Source organism: Rhea pennata, chromosome 1, assembly GCF_028389875.1.
Source record: "Rhea pennata isolate bPtePen1 chromosome 1, bPtePen1.pri, whole genome shotgun sequence".
Classification (NCBI taxonomy): Eukaryota; Metazoa; Chordata; class Aves; order Rheiformes; family Rheidae; genus Rhea; species Rhea pennata.
This window is the reverse complement of record NC_084663.1, coordinates 199,055,069-199,074,709: the sequence shown is the minus strand read 5'-3', so window position 1 is coordinate 199,074,709 and position 19,641 is coordinate 199,055,069. Positions and strand designations below refer to the sequence as shown.

Genomic DNA, 19,641 nt, shown 5'->3' with positions numbered 1-19,641 from the left:
TTCGTTCGCAGCCGCCTCCCGCGCCTCCTCGCGCCGTTTGAATTGTGGCGCCAACACACGCGCCCCGTCACGAGCCGAGTTACGCCGAGCCGTTAGGCGCCTGCACGCCCGGGCCCTCTGCCCCTCCCGCGGACGGGCTGGCGCAGAGGGGCCGGCGGGGCGGGCGCTCGGCCGCGGCCCTCGGGGCTGGCACGGGAGGAGAGCGGCTGCTCCTCTGGGACTGCGGGAGACGGGGGAGGTGGATCTCCTGCAGCTCCCGGCCCTGCCTGCCTTTCTCCCCAGCACTTGTGTGTCCGAGGAGAGCGAGGTTCAGAGGGCAGCCTGGAGCTCTGCTCTCTGAGATGGGGTGATCCTGCATGGCTTAGCCTTGTTCTTCACAGCCCCTTGTTTCACAAGTGGGGTGCAGTTTGGGTGCACGGGCCCTAGCCCTCCACTAAAGTAGCAGGAATGTGTCTTCCTGCAGAGCCAGAGAGACCTGTGATGCACTGCAAATATCTCTGGAAACAAAGCTGGTCTCCTGAGCAAGAGGTTCAAGCAGGCCTGTCTGATAGGAAGTGACTTGCTGTGACTTGCACCTTCAGGCGTGATGCAGAATTCACAAATTTACCACGACAGACACGTTTATATATGCAAGGATTGGTCAGCGGCTTGTGGAGCAATACTGTGTATGGTGACTGGCATACCGATACTGAACAAACAAAAGCTTTGTCACTTGCTTTACTATAAAATGTGTATGTGTATGTATGTGCACGCACACACACATATATATATTTAATGTGTTAGGGATGTACTATATAATCTATTGCATCAGTTTTAAACTTCAAAACTTTACTAGATTAATATTCATTAACAGTATACTCTAATGGTTACTTCTTGTTCATTATTATGACTAACTAGTCAAAACATTCTTTAACAGAATATCCCAAATTAGCTATTAGTGTACAGTATTGTGGAGCTGATGCTATGCAATATGATCATTGGTCTTCATCACCAATGTTGAAGTTATTAGGCTCTATGGAGTAGACGAGAAATGCTGAAAGTTAAGCCATCTCCTTGCCCTTTTGCAAATTCAGGGTCTTGCATTTTTGTAGGATGTTGAGTTGCTAGACACTGCAGTTTTTCTCTACTTTGGCTCTACTTGCAGACCTGTCAGATAGAGAAGGGCTACTAGGTAGATTTCAAAGAGAGAAAGTAAAAACACAGTTATTCAGGTATTTTAGCTGCTTGTATTTTGAATTCCTTTTCACTCACAGCAAAAAAAAAAAAAAAAAAAAAAAAAAAAACAGAGAGACAGTGGTGAAATAAGCATTGACTAAACTACACAATTGTAAAAATCTCTAATGGTTTCAGAGAGACCACCTTTGCCTCCAGCCAAGGAAGCTGGTATGCATGGCAACTCAGGTGATAACTAAGAAAAAAGATAAAAGCCATAGAGTGAATGTAACAATGGTTATGAAAATGCAAAACTAAGAGACGCTGTTCTGTTAAAAAGCTGCCTGTGTAAACATCACAAAATATTCTGTGTAAATAATTGTAAAGACTTACTATTTCATTAGTAATGTCAAGTTTGTTTAAACAGCAAAGAGCAATTTCATCAGTATCTATTACACTTGTTCAGCATGCCAGATCATAGTATATGTTTAGAGGAAAGAACAGTAGTTTCACTGCCTGCATATCCAGGAAAATCTTTAGCAATCATCATCATACTGTAAATGTTAAGATGTGAATTCTGTCAAATGAATAATTCACACACTGTGAAGCCATATGTGGAAACACTACAGACACAGAGAGGTTACACCTTCACTTTTATTGAGCAGGTATATTTTAAGAACTATGAGGGGGGTTGTCATGTTTCAAAGAGCTTTAATTTCTCTAGTTAGAATGGCAGAATCACAGAGTAGTTGGAAGGTGCCTCTGGAGATGATCTAGTCCAGCCCCCCCTGCTCAAAGCAAGGTTAGCTAGAGCAGGCTGCCAAGGACTGTGTCCAGATGGCTTTTGAATATCTGCAAGGATAGAGTCCACAAGCTCTCTGGGCAACCTGCCCCAGTGTTCAGCCACCTGCACAGTGAAAAAAGAAAAAAGTGTTTTCTTATGTTCAGATGGAATTTCCTGTGTTTCAGTTTGTGCCCATTGCTTTTCATTCTGTTGCTGGCACCATTGCGAAGGGTCTGGCTCCATCTTCTTCACACAGTCCCATCAAACATTTAAACAAAGTGATGAGATCCCTCCTGAGCCTTCCCAAGGCTAAACAGCTGCAGGTCTTTCAGCCTCTCCTCATATGTCAGATGGTTCCATGCCTTTATAATCTTTACGGCCCTTTGCTGAACTCACTCCATTATATCCATGTCTATCCCATACTGGGGAGCCCAGTGATAGACACAGCACTCCAGATGTGGCCTCACTAGCGTTGAGAAGAGGGGAAGGACCACTTTCCTCAACCTGCTGGCAATGCTTTTCCAGGATTAGTTGCTCCATCACTTTCCCAGGGATCAAGATGAGATGACCAGTCTGTAGTTCCCCTGATCCTCCTTCTTGCCTTTCTTGAAGATAGAAGTGACATTCAGCCCTTACGAACCTTTCATGATCATCACGACCCTTCAAAGATGATCACAAGTGGGCTTGCAATGATATTGGTCAGCTCCCTCAACACTCGTGGCTGCATCTCATCATGGCCTGTGGACATTCAGTTTGTTTAAGTATTCCCTAACCTGATCCTCCTACACCGAGGCTAAGTTTTCATTGCTCCAGACTTTCCTTCTGATCCTAGAGTCCTGAGACCCAGTCTTACCAGTAAAGATTGAGGCAAAGAAGGCATTCAGTATCTCTGCCTTTTCTGTATGGCACCAGGGCCCCTGCATCATTTAGTAGCAGGGCCACATTTTCCTCAGTGTTCTTTTTTGCTGCTGACATACTTGTGGAAGCCCTCCTTGTTGCCTTCCACATCTCTTGCCAGATTCAACCCTGAGCAGACTTTGGCTTTCCTAACCCCATCCCTGCACACTCAGACACCATCTCTGTATTCCTCCCAGGGCATCTGTCCCTGCTTCCACCTCTTGTATGCTTTCTTTATACTTTTGAGTTTACTCAGGAGCTCCTTGCTCATCAAGGCAGACCTCCTCCTGCCCTTACTTGATATCCTGCTTTTCGAAATGGACAATTCTTGAGCTCAGAAGAGATGATCTTTGAACATCCACCAGCTCTCTCGGACTTCTCTTCCCTCCAGGGCCATCTCCCTTGGATTCTTCCAAGCAAATCCTTGTAGAGGCCAAAGTCTGTTCTCCTGAAGTCCAGTGTTTTGATCTTTCTTTTTGCCCTTCTCCTTCCCTGCAGGATCCTTAGCTCCACCATGTCATGGTCATGGTAGTCAAGGCTGCCCTTCCCCTGATCTTCACATCCCAATCTTATTTGCAAGTCTAAAGTCCAGCAGAGTGCCTTTCCTCATCAGTTCATGAATACAGTCCAGAAACCTCCTGGATTACTTGTGCTCTGCTGTGTCATCCTTCCAGCAGATATTGGGGTGGTCCTCATGAAGGCCAGGGTCTGCAAACATGAGGCTTCTTCCAGTTCTCTGAAGAAAGCCTCACCTACAGCTTCCTGATCAACTGGTCCATAGCAGATGATGTCACAACATCACCAATATTGGTCTGCTCACTAGCCCTGACCCACAAGCTCTCAGCTGGCTCCTCACCTGTCCCTAGGCAGAGCTCCATGCATTCTTGCTGCTCTCTCACATAGAGGGCAACTCTCCCTTCCCACCTTCCCAGCCTGTCTTTCCATCCATTGTAGCATTCCAGCTCTGTGAGCTATCCCACCATTTGTTCATGATCCCAGTGAGATCATAGCCCTGTAACTGCACACAGACTTCTAATTCTTCCTGTTTGTTCCCCATCCTGCATGCATTAGCATACAGGTGCTTCAGAGAGGCACACAAGTATGCTGATTTCTCAGAACATGAGAGCTTTCCCCATAACACCGTGCAGTACGCACTTCCCTGTTTACTTGCATACACTTGTGGTGACCCTGCTTCAGCCCTCTTTTGTTGATTACAAGTTCCCTTCTGTTCACATCTGGAAATTCTGTCCCTGCACTTGCACACTACAAATAATTTTTTGTGGATGGTAAGGCTTGCAAGTTGAAGTTTCAGCAATATTCTGCATTGCATTTGTAGTGACCTTTTGTTGGTGGATTAAATGATTCTTATGCATACAATACAGACAAATACTCCTCTGAATAGAGGCTTGGGTGCTAAAGGGCTTGTGTGCATCTACTTCTAGCATCAGTACTCTAGAAATTATGTATGGCTTGTTTCCAGTTCTTCTGCTTTCTGTGTCCCCCTACATATGCCTCTACACATGTACTGTACTTTCCATATGGCTGAGGAGAGGGCTCTGAGAAGAGATTTACCTAAATTAATCCTAGCTTAAGTGAGGTCTATGTTGTTTCCATACAGGGAGCAAGCATCTCCTCACCCCCTCCTAGACTTGGCAAAGGAGAAAGTTTTACAGAGAACAGAACAGGACTATTACATTCACTGCAGTATTCAAAAACCTCTCAGGTGTTTTGAAATTAAAAAAAAAATCTTCCACTGCAATTCTTACCCAGGGATTCCTAGAGCAAGCCCTCACCAAGGGCCAGGCAAGCCAAAATGCAGAATAAGAGCACCCAGAAATGGCCTGAGGCTGCTATTGCAGCCATACAAAAACTTAATCTCTGTTTTAGCAGAAAATAGAAGCACTGTGGACAAGCACATTCTGGAATCATCTACCCATCTTGGAGTCTTAAGTCATTCTAACATAAACAGACTCCTGTGTCTCACCTGTCCCCACAGAGACATAGCTCAATACTTCATAGGAATAACCTGTCCAGTAATATCACAAAAGCTGTTTCTCATCCATTGGCTTGTCCAGAGACTCTGAGTCCCAAAGAAGTACTCCATGAGTTTCTCCTTAACTGGCATGCATTATTTTCCAATTTAAGCTTACAGCAGTGGCTCAATGGTAACACAGATAGCCAACTACCCAGACCTGGCTGCTATTTTTTTGCCAGTTTGGCCTTCTGAGACTCCCTGTCACAGAGAGAGATACTCTTTAACGACCTCTGATTATTCTGAACAGTTGTTAGGTCTGGCCAGTCATCTCAAAAGAAACCTGTTGCTCTTGTTCTTTGTGCTCAAGGAGCACTGCCCACACTGTGTAGCAGTAGCGTGGTAGGCATCCGTTGTCCTTTGCCTGGTGTGAGTCATCGGCATCGCGCCAAGGGATCTCGTCTCATTCTGTGTGGCCTACTAAAAGGGGCAGTCCGTCACTCTGGCTTTGCGTCACGGCTGATAGTCTCGGAGGTCGTTGTCACAGCCTCACCAGCCGCTCCTCTTCCGAGGCCGCTCTTGTCCCGCATCTTTGCAGTGCCCTTTCAGGGTTCTCTTCCCTGCATTGTCATGGGCTCGGGTCTTTCTTTTGAGCCTCTTCTTCCTCGGTATTCCTGGATTTGCCGGCTCCTTTCCATCGTGAGCAGTGGCCTGTCTCACCTGTCCCCACAGAGACATAGCTCAATACTTCATAGGAATAGCCTGTCCAGTAATAGCACAAAAGCTGTTTCTCATCCATGTTCAGTAAGAAGACAGGACAGACTGCCATGATAGGTGCAGGCCACAGTCAGATAAAGCATGCTGGCCAGTAACATGTATACACACAATTGGCTCCTTTTAACCCCATATCCCTCTCGGTTCCCCACCCTTGTTCCTCCCCAAACTACATAGACTCCTCCTTTTTCCCACCTTTGGTTCCTTTCCTCCACATCCTAAGATGTCTTTTATAATCCCCAAATGCTCCTCTCCTGCATCCCATTGTAAGTCCCATACACCTGTAGGCTGTAACCCCCTCAGTAAAGCCTTTCCCATTAACTCGTGAGTTGGGTTTCAATTCTAACCCATAGGGCTGATCACTGCCCTCTAACAGCCCTGGGATGACCCAGGTCAGGAGGCTCTGTTTCTCTGATATGGTTACTGGGATGCCCCCATCTGTCAATATTCCTCTGTATTCCTTTGTGTGTGGGGATGAGTCTTTAATGGCATAATCTATAATCATAGTCCCTCTCTGAGGAATATTATAGACTCCTTGATGGAGGAAGGCATTTTCAGTGCATTGAGAGCTTTTCTTTTTGGGTACAAACAAGGGCTCCAAGTCCATGCTCACCTAGGATGAAGTTATGCCAGATCTAGGCTTGATGCAGGACATCTGAGAGAAGGAGGTCTGCTTTTGAGCAGTGAGGGACAGCAGAAGGTGGTGACATCACTTCCAGTCGAGGAGCTAGTGAAAAGGAGGAGAGTCAATTTTAACCCACCTATACTCAGAAGACTCTCAGAAAAGTGGATGTATGTAATGAGCTTTTTGAGATGTTCAGATCCTTTCTGAAAAAAACAGTTTTTAGCCAACACACAGTTTGTGATCAGTACAAAGGGAAAGGAGTGAAATTCCTGTCTGTATAGACAAGAGGAAAGACTCAAAAAAGCCATCTAGGTAGCATCTTCAGAGCCAGGAAGTTAAATTTCTCCGTGAAAAAAAGAAAAAGAAAAAGAAAGAAAGAAAGAAAGAAAGAAAAAGAAAAAGAAAAGAAAAGAAAAGAAAAGAAAAGAAAAGAAAAGAAAAGAAAAGAAAAGAAAAGAAAAGAAAAGAAAAGAAAGGAAAGGAAAAGAAAAGAAAGGAAAAGAAAAAAGATAAGAAAAGAAGAAAGAAAAAGATAAGAAAAGAAAAGCAGAAAAGAAAAGAAAAGAAAAGGGGAATAAAAGCAGTAATAGCAATCTGTTCTACATGCAGACAATAGGGCAGACCAAATAACTCTCATTACCATGAAAAAAGCATGAACTGCTTATATGAACTGAAGTCAATGCCATTCATCTGTCGTTTTTTTTGCTCATTACCATGAAGATTGTCATCACTTCCATGTCCCTTCAGTAAGAGCTTTCTTTGGACTCTTGCTGAGAGCAAAAATATCTCCTCTCAGCTTTAACAGGATTGCAAATAAGCAGGAAAGCATGTGTTGAACAGGCTCCTTAAATTGCAGAGTGGACATCACCTCAAAGATGGCAGATTATCTCCAGAAAAAAAAAATAATAACAACCTGTTGAAAATACACATTTTCCACCATTGCCTTCCAGACTTATATTGTCTGGAATTTTGACTTCACCGCTTTGCAGACTGGGAGCTACAAACCACCTTGGCTTCCCACACTGATAAAAGTGCGAATGATCTAGCAAAGTACACTGTGAGTCTGGTGGATTAGCAAGTGCACAAAACTTTCTCCTTCCAGAGCATTATTTAGAAGCCAAATACAAGAATGCTGTATTTGATCCACAAGCAGCAAAGCAAAGAAAGAACATCTCTGAAAAGGGGCCTCTGTAACAAGTCTGTCATACTACTACCTTTCAGGCAACATAATCTCATCTGAAGGAGGCAGAGGTATGTCTGTTGTTGGACAAACCGTGAGAGCTTCCATAGCAGTCTGATTATTGTTTGTGTCACGATCAGAGTCCTGTTGTTGTTTGCAGGTTCTTTAATTTGTCCATTGAAAGCTTCAGGAGCTAAATATAAGTAGGATCTACCAGGAATCCTCCATAACCCCCAAATATCACTGCAATTTAACAGAAATTTGCATATGGTTCCTTATGCTTTTATACCTGCAATACCTTGGAGAGGAAATAATACTTGTCTAGAACAGAGCTTTATGAGGTTAGGTTATTGACAAATGCGTAAGAATATGATCTTGCAACATTCAGCCTTTACTTTGAGGGAGAAGAATGACCTGCCTCTTGACAGAATTCCCCTCAAGGCAGTGAAGGTCTAGGGGAAGTGAGGAATGACATATGCCTGTCCACTGGCACATGTTTCTGGAAGAGGCTGTTGATCACTGCCTCTGGGTGTTAGTGGACGAGGACAGATACTGCATGTAGTAAATATATCAGGCTGTCTTGCTTAAGAGTTGTCAAATAGGTGTAAACAACAACAAGGACTTTAGCATTTGAATGGAACACAGTAAGAAAGAAACATAATCCTTTCATTCTTTCCATTTCCTTCTCTGGAATCCAGACAAAATTCTTAAGTAAATGAGCAATTCTGTGACAATTTTTCAAGATCTATTCTTAAACTGCACCCCTATTTCTGTGCTGAAGCCTTGTCTCACTTGCAAGGGTGACCTGCTCTTTGTCATTCACACACATGTAAACACACTGAGTGATTCCTTACTGGAGTATTTATCTTCCCCATTCCTGCAGAAAAGCGATGGTGCACTTTCTAGCTGTCTTACAAGTGGGTCTAACAGACAGCACACCATCCAGGCTGGTCATAATAGAGTCTATGGCCTGATCTATAGGAAAATACTTGCAAACAATCTGAACAGAAATCACAAACAAGACAAACTATGTCAACATTCCACTTTGACTCTTAGGACAGAAAGCTTGAGCAGAGTGTCTTCCCTAATCATGAAGGCTGCAGTTTCTTTATAGTCTAACTGTGGATTCTGCTCTTTCACGTATAATGTAATTGATAAGTGCTAGAAGATTTCAGTTTAGGTGCTCTTACCACTGTCCTCTTCAGTCATCTTGATGCTATCAGACAACAGCTCTTGTAACAAGGCCTGACAGAAGGCGGCTTAACTCTACAGTGTCCATAGGACATCATTTTATTCACTCCTGAGGAAAAATGTGATGTTTTACATCTGCTTTAAAAAAATCTCCCTTTTTTCCACTGATGATCATCTGAAGTAGAAGCCCCTCAGTCTTTGAACCTTCTGTTAATAAAGGAGAAGATTTACCTGTTCCCCTAACGGCTATTCACAGGGGTCACTTTTTCAAATCAGGTGGAGGTCAAGCAAGAGTATTCTGGGACAGTAAGATAGATTGAGCTAGCCAGCAACGACTGTGTGACTTCAACACTTTATTTCCATGCCTGAGCCTATTGACTCCTGAGATATTAAAGAGTTTCAAATATTCCCTGAGCTGCTTGGTTACCACTGTTTTTACCCCTTGGTAAATGTGTAAACAATTCTGTAGTCATTACCTTGAAAGTCAAGTAAGGCTTTTTCTCCTTTTGCAGTGCTATAGCATTGCATACTCTCCCTTTCTACAGAGAAAGCAAAAGAACCGGAAGAGAGCAGCTTCAGGGTAGTTCCAGGGACAAACTATTTCCCAACAAGAGATTAAATGGAGCATTTTTGTGCAGCAGAAGGAAGGCTAGAAATTTCCCATGGCTTTTCCTCAAGGCAGCATAAGGAAATAAAAACTTTAATGCAGTTGTCAATCATTTAGAAACAGCTGAGATGCCAGCTCTCTGCACAGGCCTTTGTATCATGACATTCGAATCCCACAGCACTATATGGACTTCCATGTCTCAGTTCTGTAAAATGCTTGGACACATAGGTCCAGGCACAGAGGAGCTGTTCCAGTTCTGCATATGCTCAAAACATGTGTTGGATATGGCCTTTTTTCTAACAAAATGAGCTCTACTGAGGAAGAATATTTCACGGTGGGATCGGATAAAGAATTTTGAAGCTCTTCTATATTTTGGTAAAAACAGGGGTCTCGTCTGGCTTCTTTGATTATTTCTGAAGAGAGCAAGCTTACCTGGACTGCTCTTACGTGACTTGAGGCCAAATAATTTTATTAATTTGATTATCAGATTGTTCTGCAAATGGCTGTCATCTCCTTGAAGAACTCCATCCAGTTTGTGCTGGCTGGTCCGACTTGATGTGCACTCATGATTACACACACCAACATACTGTCATGGCTTACAATGAAATGACATTGTGGAAGTGTCACAATCAAAATAGTCTCTATTCAGGGAATTTCACTTAATTTAATTTGTTGCCAGTTGTAAATTGTTAGCTTTTAATTACTGACTAAGGTAGTGAGAAACAAAGAAGACAAACAAACAAATACTTACGGAAACATCTTTGCTCCCACTTCCCAGGCTCAGCTTCTGTCCAACAACTCTTCTCCCTTCCTCATCTGTAGTGCCATTGACTTCACTGCATGATACACTCACACCCTTCTGTGAAGTGACAGGCAGTGCAGGAGCTGAGAGTCAGCACCCAGCAGTCTCTCCCTGCTGCTCTCTGCCTCCCACTCATTTCTTCCAGTGGTCCAATCTGGGTCCTCCATGGTCTGCAGTCCTTTTGGAGGTGCCTCTGCTCCAGTGTGGGTTCTCCACGGGCCACAGTCTCCTCAGCTGTTCCTATTCCAATGTAAGTTCCTCCATGGGCCACAGTCCTTTCAGGTGTGTCCCTGCTACAGCATGGGTTCTCCATGGGCTGCTGTCTCTATGGGGGGGGTATACTTGCTCCCATAGGCCACAGTCCCTTCAGAGGTATCCCTGCTCTAGTTTGGATCATCCGTGGGCCAAGTGCCTTCTGAGGTGTACGTGACTTTGTGTGGATTTCTCCACAGGCTGCAGTCTCCTCAGATGTGTAGCTGCTTTGGTGTGGGTCCCCCACAGACCGCAGTTCCTCAGAGGTATACTTCTTCTGGCATGGAGCACCTGCTTCTAAGACTACATCTCCCACTGTGTCTCCAGCAATATCCTCCTCTACTTGCCTCCTCCATTTTGTTTCTCCAAACATGTCCACTTTTGTATCTCCTCTTGTGTCTCTCCTCATGAGCGCCCTCCTGTGTCTCCTTTACAGGTTTCCCCACGTCTTTCCTTTTGTGTGTCCTCATGTGCACCATCATCCAGCCCCTCCTCCTCTCTTCCCCAGTAGCTACTGCCCTTTCTGAAGTATGTTTTAGCAGAGATGCCACATGCTCTTCTGACTGGTTGGAGTTTTGGTGTATGGTGGATTGTTTTTATCCATAACAGAGTTGACAAGAGCTGGCTATGACTGGCACAGGGTGGTTCATGACTTCCTCCCACACAGGTCACCTCCAAAGCCCTTGGCTACCAAAACCCTGCCATTTATGCCCCATACAGAAGATCAAATGAATTTGAATACCAAAGCACTTTAATTGCAGGTATATGCAATATTATGAAATACATGACTTCCCTGTGCCATGAAAGAGATGGTACAGCGAGGGAGGGAAGCTGGGCAGGTTAGCACTATGGTTTCTTACATAGCCTCCCCATCCTGTGGGGGAAATGGCACAGTCCTTGAGAGAGGTGAAATGGATTGGCGTGGTGGTTCCCTGTCACACTGTGCATACTCCTGGTGCATGGTCATGAGGGATCTTTTCTGTTCCTGGGGTTCCCCAGAGATTGGAGAGATGGCTGCAGATCCTGGTGCAGGATCATGGGATTTTCCCCCAGCGTCTTTTTGCAGCCACCCTTGGCTAGTGCAGCTTTCTTTAGTGTCCTTAGTTATAGGATAGGGTAGAGAATACTTTGCTGATGATTGGCCCATTTGTTTTCTAATTTGCTGTTCTCTTCTGCTTTGTTGTTATTTTGCTGGCACTTACAGTCAGCTCTAGACAATTCTGGACAATTTTACACTACTTGATGATCAATAGGTTGTTTGTGTAGCTTGCCTGTCTTTTTCCTAAAACCAAAACTATTCTGTTGCTTGGGACAGCTGGTTGATCATATTTTTGTCTGCTTCTACTACTGTAAAACATCAGGTAAAGTTCATGGTGTCAACCATGTCAACAGCAGTGCTAATTCAGCCTAACTCATGCCAACTGCTACACATACATACTGACACACTCACTCTGATCTCTGCAATTGCTGGTATCCCAAATGCACGAGCCTCTATGATCCATGACTCCTCCAGTTGCTAGTGCTTAGATCTTTATGCACACACATCCATGGAGAGAGCCACCTCACCCAGAAAAAGTTAGAAGTAGCATTTCTTAAATAGACAGGGCAAACTGGAGAAATCAGGATTTCTGTCTCATACAGAAACAAACTGTTGGTGAGATGTGGGGAAAACTAAAAATTATTTAATGGTTATAAAACATCTATGGATATTTTTTTGATTGCCTGATAATACTCAGAAGAGTTATGACTTTTAGTTCCCAGGCTTGTCTTTGAAGTTACATTGTAGGTCCTTCTTAAAGATGAGGTTTGGGGAGTTAGGAAGAGTCTTCCTTGTTCCAGCTGGATATTTCTGTTCTTTACTGACTCTTTCTGTGAGTTCATTCCCTACAGAGTAATTTCACTTCCATCATCTCCACAAGGCCATTTTAATATTTCAGGACGAACTGGATCTAAGATGTGCATGTGTGGAATGCATGAATTTTGATGATGAAGTTGTGCAGCTATTTTTTATGATGTTTATATACATGTTCTAGCAGGTATGTACCTGTCTCAACAAAGGAAAACCTTCACCAACCAAGGACATCCTCTAAGAGGTCAGAGTGTACCTTTGAATGAACCACCGGATTACATAGATACTCTTAGAACACTATAAAAATACCCTTACCAACCATATAGGAGTCAAAATATATACAGGATATAATTAATTATACCAAATGCTGAAAGGATCTCGTAACTCCCACTCTGTTTTCCTAGAATCTTCCTTTCTCCTTCGCCTGTGAACGGCTCCCTGGCATTCCAGACACATTATTAGAAAGAAAGTTCCTACAGCACAACTAATAACAAATGCAATGAGATCAAGCCAAGCAATAAATGCAAAACTTTCCAACATATTTCCCGTTACTCTCTAAAGGTTTTCATAGAATCAGTAAGGTTGGAAGGGACTTCTGGAGATCATCTAGTCCAACCTCCCCACTCAGCAGGGTCACCTAGAGCATGTTAGACAGGGTTGCATACAGGCAGGTTTTGAACATCTCCAGAGAAGGGGACTCCACAGCCTCACTGAGCAACCTGTGCCAGTGCTCCGTCACTCTCACAGTGAGGAAATTCCCCATCACGTAAAGGTGGAGCTTCCTGTGCTTCAATTTCTGCCCATTGCCTCTTGTCCTGTCACATGGGACAACTGAAAGGAGTTCAGCCCCACCCCCTTGACACCCTCCCTTCACGTACTTGTACACATTGATAAGATCCCCCCTCAGTCTTCTCTTCCCCAGGCTGAAGAGGCCCAGCTCTCGCAGCCGTTCCTCATACGGCAGGTGCTCCAGCACTCTGATCATCTTCGCAGCCCGATGTTGGACTCTCTGCAGTAGCTCCATGTCTCTCTTGTAGTGGGGAGCCCAGAACTGGACACAGGGCTCGAGATGAGGCCTCCCCAGGGCTGAGGAGAGGGGCAGGATCACCTCCCTCCACCTGCTGGCAACAGGTGCTCTTCCCAATGCACCCAGGAGACCATTGGCCTTCTTGGCCACAAGGGCACATTGCTGCCTCATGGTCAACTTGTCATCCACCAGCACTCCCAGGTCCTTCTCTGCAGAGCTGCTCTCCAGAAGGTCAGCCCCCAGCTTGTCCTGGTGCCTTGGGTTATTTTTCCCTAGGTGCAGGACTCTGCACTTGCCCTTGTTGAAACTCAGGAGGTTCCTCTCTGCCCAGCTCTCCACCCTGTCCAGGTCTCTCTGAATGGCAGCACAGCCCTCAGGTGTGTCAGACACTCCTCCCAGCTTGGGATCATCAGGAAACCTGCTGAAGAGTCACTCTGTCCCCTCATCCTGGTCATTGATGAAGAAGTTGAACAGGATGGGATCCAGGACTGAGCCCTGGGGGACGCCACTAGCCATAGGCCTCCAACTAGACTCCATGCCACTGATGACGACCCTCGGAGCTTTGCCTTTCAGCCAGTTCTCAATCCACCTCACTATCTACTCGTCTAACCCACACTTCCTGAGCTTCTCTAGGAGGATGTGATGGGAGACAGTGTCAAGAGCCTTGCTGAAGTCAAGGTACACAACGTCCACTGCTCTCCCCTCATCTACCCAGCCAGTCATGCCATCCGAGAAGGCTATCAGATTGGTTAAGCAGGATTTCCCCTTGGTGAATCCATTCTGGCTACTCCTGATCACCTTCTTTTCCTCCATATGTCTGGAGATGACATCCAGAACAAGTTGTTCCATCACCTTTCCAGGGATGGAGGTGAGGCTGAGATTCCTCCAACTGGGTCTCCAAAGAGCCCAAAGTCCACTCTCCTGAAGTCCAGAGTTGCAATCCTGCTTGTTGCCTTACTTCTTTCCTGCAGGATCCTGAACTCCACCATCTCAAAAATTTATGGCCCGTTAATTTTTCTTCACCCTCCTCAGTTCCTGCTAACACATCACGAATAGGAATTTGCTATCTCTCTCTAACACCTTCAAAAGTCTATTACTTTTTTCTTTGTTGACATGCTTTGTTCCACAAAGTTTGACTGCCTTTTTACAAATAGATGAGTTTTTTGCAAAGTATACTGCTCCCAATCTGTTCCGAAGTTTGATGTTTGCTGGAGCTTTATCAGAGCTGAAGAGTATGTGATCAATACATATTCCATCAATACATCAATCAATACATAATCAATATATATTCCACTGGTGTCTGGTGGTTTAATGAAAGATGCTCTCTCTCCCTAAATACCTTGCCTCTGTTACCAAACTTAAGTCTTCATACTTAGAAATACAAATATTTTAAGTTATTTCTGAGCTTTACTGTAGAAAGATTAGTTGCAGACATTATTCCTACAGAAAGACTATTTGGAGGAGCTCTCAGTAAATTCAAAGGAAAAAAGCACCAAGAGATCTAGCAGATGCATATTGATATTCTGGTACCTTAGTCATGAGAGCTGAGCGTGAGACCATGAGAGACATAACAGAAGGCCAGGAATGTAAAATATTGAAGTATTTTCACTACTAGTATTTTCACTACTATGAGGCCAACTCAGGTTTAATGAAGTTAGAACAATATATATATATATATGTATATGTATATATATATATTCTTCAACATTTTAATTTAGCTGTCTGCTGCTGAGTGTTGCAGAGCAAAAGTGGGTGAAAGCATAAACTTGCAGTTAAGAAAGTAGAGTAGGATTGTTTAAGTCCAGAGGTTTATAATTTTCAGCTCTGCCCAACTTGACCGTATGACCTCAGGCAAGTCAGCTGAATCTCAGCCCCGTCTCTTGACATAAATATTGTTGCAGCAGAGTATATATAAATATATTGATATTTGTGAGACGATTCATTATGAGTTTGATGTAGGTCCAATAGTTATCCATTAAAAATATATTTCTCCAAATTACCAAAATGCAATTTGCTAGCAGTGCATAACCGCTGCTCCTTTTTCTGATACATACGTTACTTCCCATTTTCATTCTGAAGGATATTTTCCTAACTTTTCTTCCAGAAACAAGATTTTAACATCAACAGTAATGTTAGAGGGACCTGATAAGAGTTAAGGTAATTATGACATTATGGTATATGTATTTCTTTACTACATTTGTAGCTAATTTTACTCACTATAATTCACATAGATTATGATATGTAAAATTTTCCAAAGTACACGGGGAAATTTCAAAATAATTCCATGTCTAGCTACTTAACAGCATAAAAAACAAAGAGGAACTATACTACAGTCAGTGTCATTTTAAGCAGAGTTTGAACAGTAGGATTGCTGCAACCTTAATCATAGTTTTGTGAAGTGTGCATAGTAAGCCTTTGCCAACAAAAAGAGACTGTTTATATTAGGTTCAGCTTTATCAGCAAGAAATGTACTCCTCACTACTGAGACTCTAGTAAGAAAATTTAAAGTGATATTGAGAATATGTATTTGTTTACATTAATGAGAGCAATAGATGTCTTCATTAGCATTCAGTAGCCTAGTAGTTAATCCTAGTTCGCACTGATGCATGCATGAACAAATCCATTTACCAGCTTCTTGCTGTACTTCCTCTGAGTACAAAGTGTGAAAATGAAGCCTCTTTTCCCCATCTCATCAGGTGATCATTCTCTCTGCACAATTTTTGCTATCCCATCCCTTAGTCACTGCAAAAAATAGCAGAGAGGCAGGTGCCAGTACAAGGGGGAGCTGCAGCGCAAGCCCCACTGCGAGCCCCAATGCCTGGGTGCAGCCCGCTTGCAAGGCCAGGAGCTGGCGCAGCCGCAGTGTGGCACAGCCCTGGCTGCTCTCGGCCCCAGGAGAGTCCTGCCTGCAGATTTCACTGCCCTCATTGATAGTCTTTGGTCTCTAAGGTGTTTCTGAGCTCGCTCAGAAACTTTTCCTGAAGCAAAGGCTCATGCTGAGAGTTGCGTTAAAACCTCAGCCCCAACCAGCTGCTCCTCCCATTGCCCTCTCGGCCCAGCCCTGCACACGGCTGATGCCCAGCCACCCACCCGCAGAGAGCTGCCCCAGGAACCACTGCCTGGCCATGGCTCCCCCAGCTCCTGCAGCCCCTCCACCCAGCCAGCCCGCACATCCAACTGCAGCTCGAGCGGCTGCGAGGCTAGACGTGGCTGCAGTTTTCACACAGCTGAGGATACCAGTTAGATTGCTTACTGAAATAGTACATGTAGCTGTGTCTCTACTGCTTGAAGTTCCTCTTGACCTTGCTGTTGAACAGCCAGTTGGCAAAATGTTTTTTTCACTCTTTCAAACAATATCTAAGATTGTACAGTCTACATCTCTAATTCTTCAAGAGGACACAGCTAGCAAAAATTAGTTTTAGGGCTTAACATTAGTCCAGCAGTATTGATACACCATTGAAAAACTGTCATTTGAGTTCACTTTATTCAAATTTACATTATAATTCCAATAAAACAGAATAAGGAATGCAAACAGTTTAAAATTTGCCCTTTAAAAAAGCTATTATTTATTTGAAGAAACTTCTTTATTGCTTTGCTAATGTGTGTTCATTACACAGTGAAATAGTGCCACTTCATCTGATGCAACATCAGTTTGATTTGTCTTTATGATAGTGTTTGCTAGCATTGAATTGCACTGACCTGCAGTGTGGGAAGGTAAATCACAGAACCTCATCCTTCTGATATATAGAAGAACTTCAAGACAATGGAAGGACTCCTGGGATGCGGTAAATCTCACCTAACTTTAGACATCCACAGCGTAGTCACATATATGTGACCTTATTGTCTAGACTGCCTTTATAATCAACTGGGAGAAATTACGCATTTTGGGGGCACGACTCAGCCTTCTAGGATGAGACAAGTGGCCTCCCTGAAACCATTTTTCCTTGTGCATGGGCAACACTTGATTGAATAAATGCCACTCTGCATTTAGGTGAGGCTGACGGTCTAATTTGGTTCCTTAATACAGTACATTGAAATACAAACTCAAGATGTAGACTTTAATAAAAGTGTGTTGTTGACTTGCATTTGTGTCTCCACTTACTCATAGAAAAACACTGAAATACACTGTTCTGCTTTTTGCTTCATCTTTTAATCATTTTTAATGAATTGCTTAAAGACATTTATTTATGCTCCTTTACTGAGAACAGAAATTTCCATAAACCAGAGCTGAGGTTTATATTAGCTTCAACAAGAGTTAAGGCACTCGCTAATTAACACTACAGGAGAAAGTGTGAAACGCACTGAAGTGCAGAAAGTGAGAACGGCAGCAGATTTGCTCTCATATTACTTAGGAGATTTTTAGGGCAGACTGGTTATTTCAACATAATGATTGGCGTTCTGCTACTCTGGAACTAAGTTTAAGTGTGTGCATCAAAGAAGTCAACAGAAGAAATATTACCAAAATGCTATGGTTTAAGAAATATTCTTCCCACCATCATGTGAAACCCAGCTGGTTTTGTGGCATCTTACAAGAAGGAAAATCATTGCTTATCAGCAGAAACTATCCCACCTGCAATCCTACTCTTCTCAAGAAAGATAGATAGTAACATCTTCCAACAGCTTGCATATATAGAAACCTTCTCTGATAAAATGAGCAGCTGTATCAGCCTCTGAGCAGGAACAAACACCATAAAAACAGGCCTGGCATCTGAGTTCTCTTAGATTCTTGAGTGCAAAGGTTCTGGTTGACTGGGGTTGAGAAGCAATTACTTTGGCCCATGTTTCTTTAAGCCTCGGTAACACCATGAAGTAAATCTATAGCGACTTAACCACTTAAAGAAAGGTGCCAAAGATCCACAGCAAGTCAGAAGTGTGGAAAGAAATTGGAATTTTTTAGACTATCTTGCATTTATGGCTTAGTAAAGTCACCTAGCTAATAATGCAGTAGATATGAAGGTCTACATTTGGGTTTTATTCTTAATATTTCCAAGAATTTTGGTTTGATTAATCCGGGGAAGAGCTCATCGAAGCTGCCAATGCCCAAGTAGTGGAAACTATCTTGAAAAGGGCCGGGTTCATGCTGCTGCTCTAACCTCTCTGCTTTAACTCTTCCAGCTCCTCATCCCCATTTTTGTAAGGTACTGTGGCAGTCAGAGATCTTTGTGATGTACTATGCACTGCCAGGGCATCTGCACTCTCTGGTAAACTACTAAAAGCTGAATGACTTAGGGTAAAACACCCACCTTGTCCACCTCACATCAAACCTGAAAAGTAAAGGTTCTTTAGGTAGCATTTAGGACACGACATTCAAAACGTCCCCAAATGATTACGTATGGTTGTGCTTGGATAAGTGTGAATTTAGATACCACTATATTTCTACAACACTGGGTTTAGTTAGATAGACTGGACTGGAAGCCTTCAAAATATATATGTTTAGCTTAACTGTAAATGCAGTAGGTAAATTGACTTTTATTAGATGTTAGGAATAAGTGTGCTGTGTGACTCATTACTGTGAGTGTCTCCCAATCCTGACCCACAGAGGACAGCAGTCTGCTGTACATCAAAGCTAGAAAGTTTATGCTTCAAACTCTGAAGATCCACAGGTGTTAGCCGGGGTGGTGACCCAGGCAGGATCCAGGTATTATATAATCTGTAAAGACCATTTAAAATTTTCTCCTGTTTATTTCCAGCAAGAATCAGAGCTACCTGTATCTCGTACCTCACACTTCTGTTTCACACATAGATTTCCACTTCTTTTACCTAAGTGCCACTTTTGTCAAAACACTTAGGAAAAGATGCCTTAGAATTACTTGTAAGCTTGTTCCATATAAAACTGGAAGAACTGGAGTGATTTTATCCTTCTGAAGATTCATTTATCCAAGGTAACATTGTTTTATTCTTCTATTCTTCTATTCTTCTATTGTTACTCAAAGGAGCAACCAGTTAGGCACAAGCTATTTTTCATTTAGTTTTTTCAAGGATAGCTTGTCAAAGTAGGGAGGAGAAATGTGCAGGGTTTGGGGGGGAAACACAAACAGAGACCCACACAGATACAGCCACTTAAATTCTGGGGATTGACTTGACAGCCTAGAAGGTCCTTGGAGAGTCAGGATTCTTGGAGCAGGCAGCATCCTACAGCTTCAACTCAGTGTGTGCAGCAAGATAAATCCCTCTGGCAGCCTTGCCCTTAACAGCTTCTGGACTGCCAGGTCAAGTCTGCTGGAAGCTTCTGGGGTTGTCTGGCCTCATCTGCCCCAGGACAGCTGTGCTTACACATCCCAGCCAGGCTCAGCCAGTTCATTTCTGGCAGGGGAGCATGAGCTCCTGAGCAGTGCGTGCAAACTCCTCTTCTTCTGGCTTCACCCTACCCTTGGCCAGCTCTTGCTCCGTTGTTCTCGTTCACACTGCGGAGCTGCAGTGTACCTCAGCCTACGTGGGGAAACAAAACTATCAACTCTAAATCTCATGACTAGCTAGCACATTAGAATAACAAAACCACACTTGAACAATGAAAATACTCAGAGCTGCA

The 19,641-nt window shown here is 43.6% G+C and overlaps 1 protein-coding gene across 1 annotated transcript in view; it reads right to left on the bottom strand.

Moving 5' to 3' along the window:
• Positions 1-10,645, bottom strand: part of SLC35F2 (solute carrier family 35 member F2) — a 45,132-nt gene extending 34,487 nt beyond the window's left edge. The window contains exons 1-3 of the mRNA XM_062583963.1: positions 10,397-10,645; positions 9,934-10,041; positions 9,052-9,114 (exon numbers count right to left, since the gene is read on the bottom strand). Of these exons, the coding sequence (XP_062439947.1) occupies positions 9,052-9,114; positions 9,934-10,041; positions 10,397-10,645 (420 nt within the window). The remainder of the gene's footprint in view (positions 1-9,051; positions 9,115-9,933; positions 10,042-10,396) is intronic.
• Positions 10,646-19,641: the final 8,996 nt, after the last annotated feature.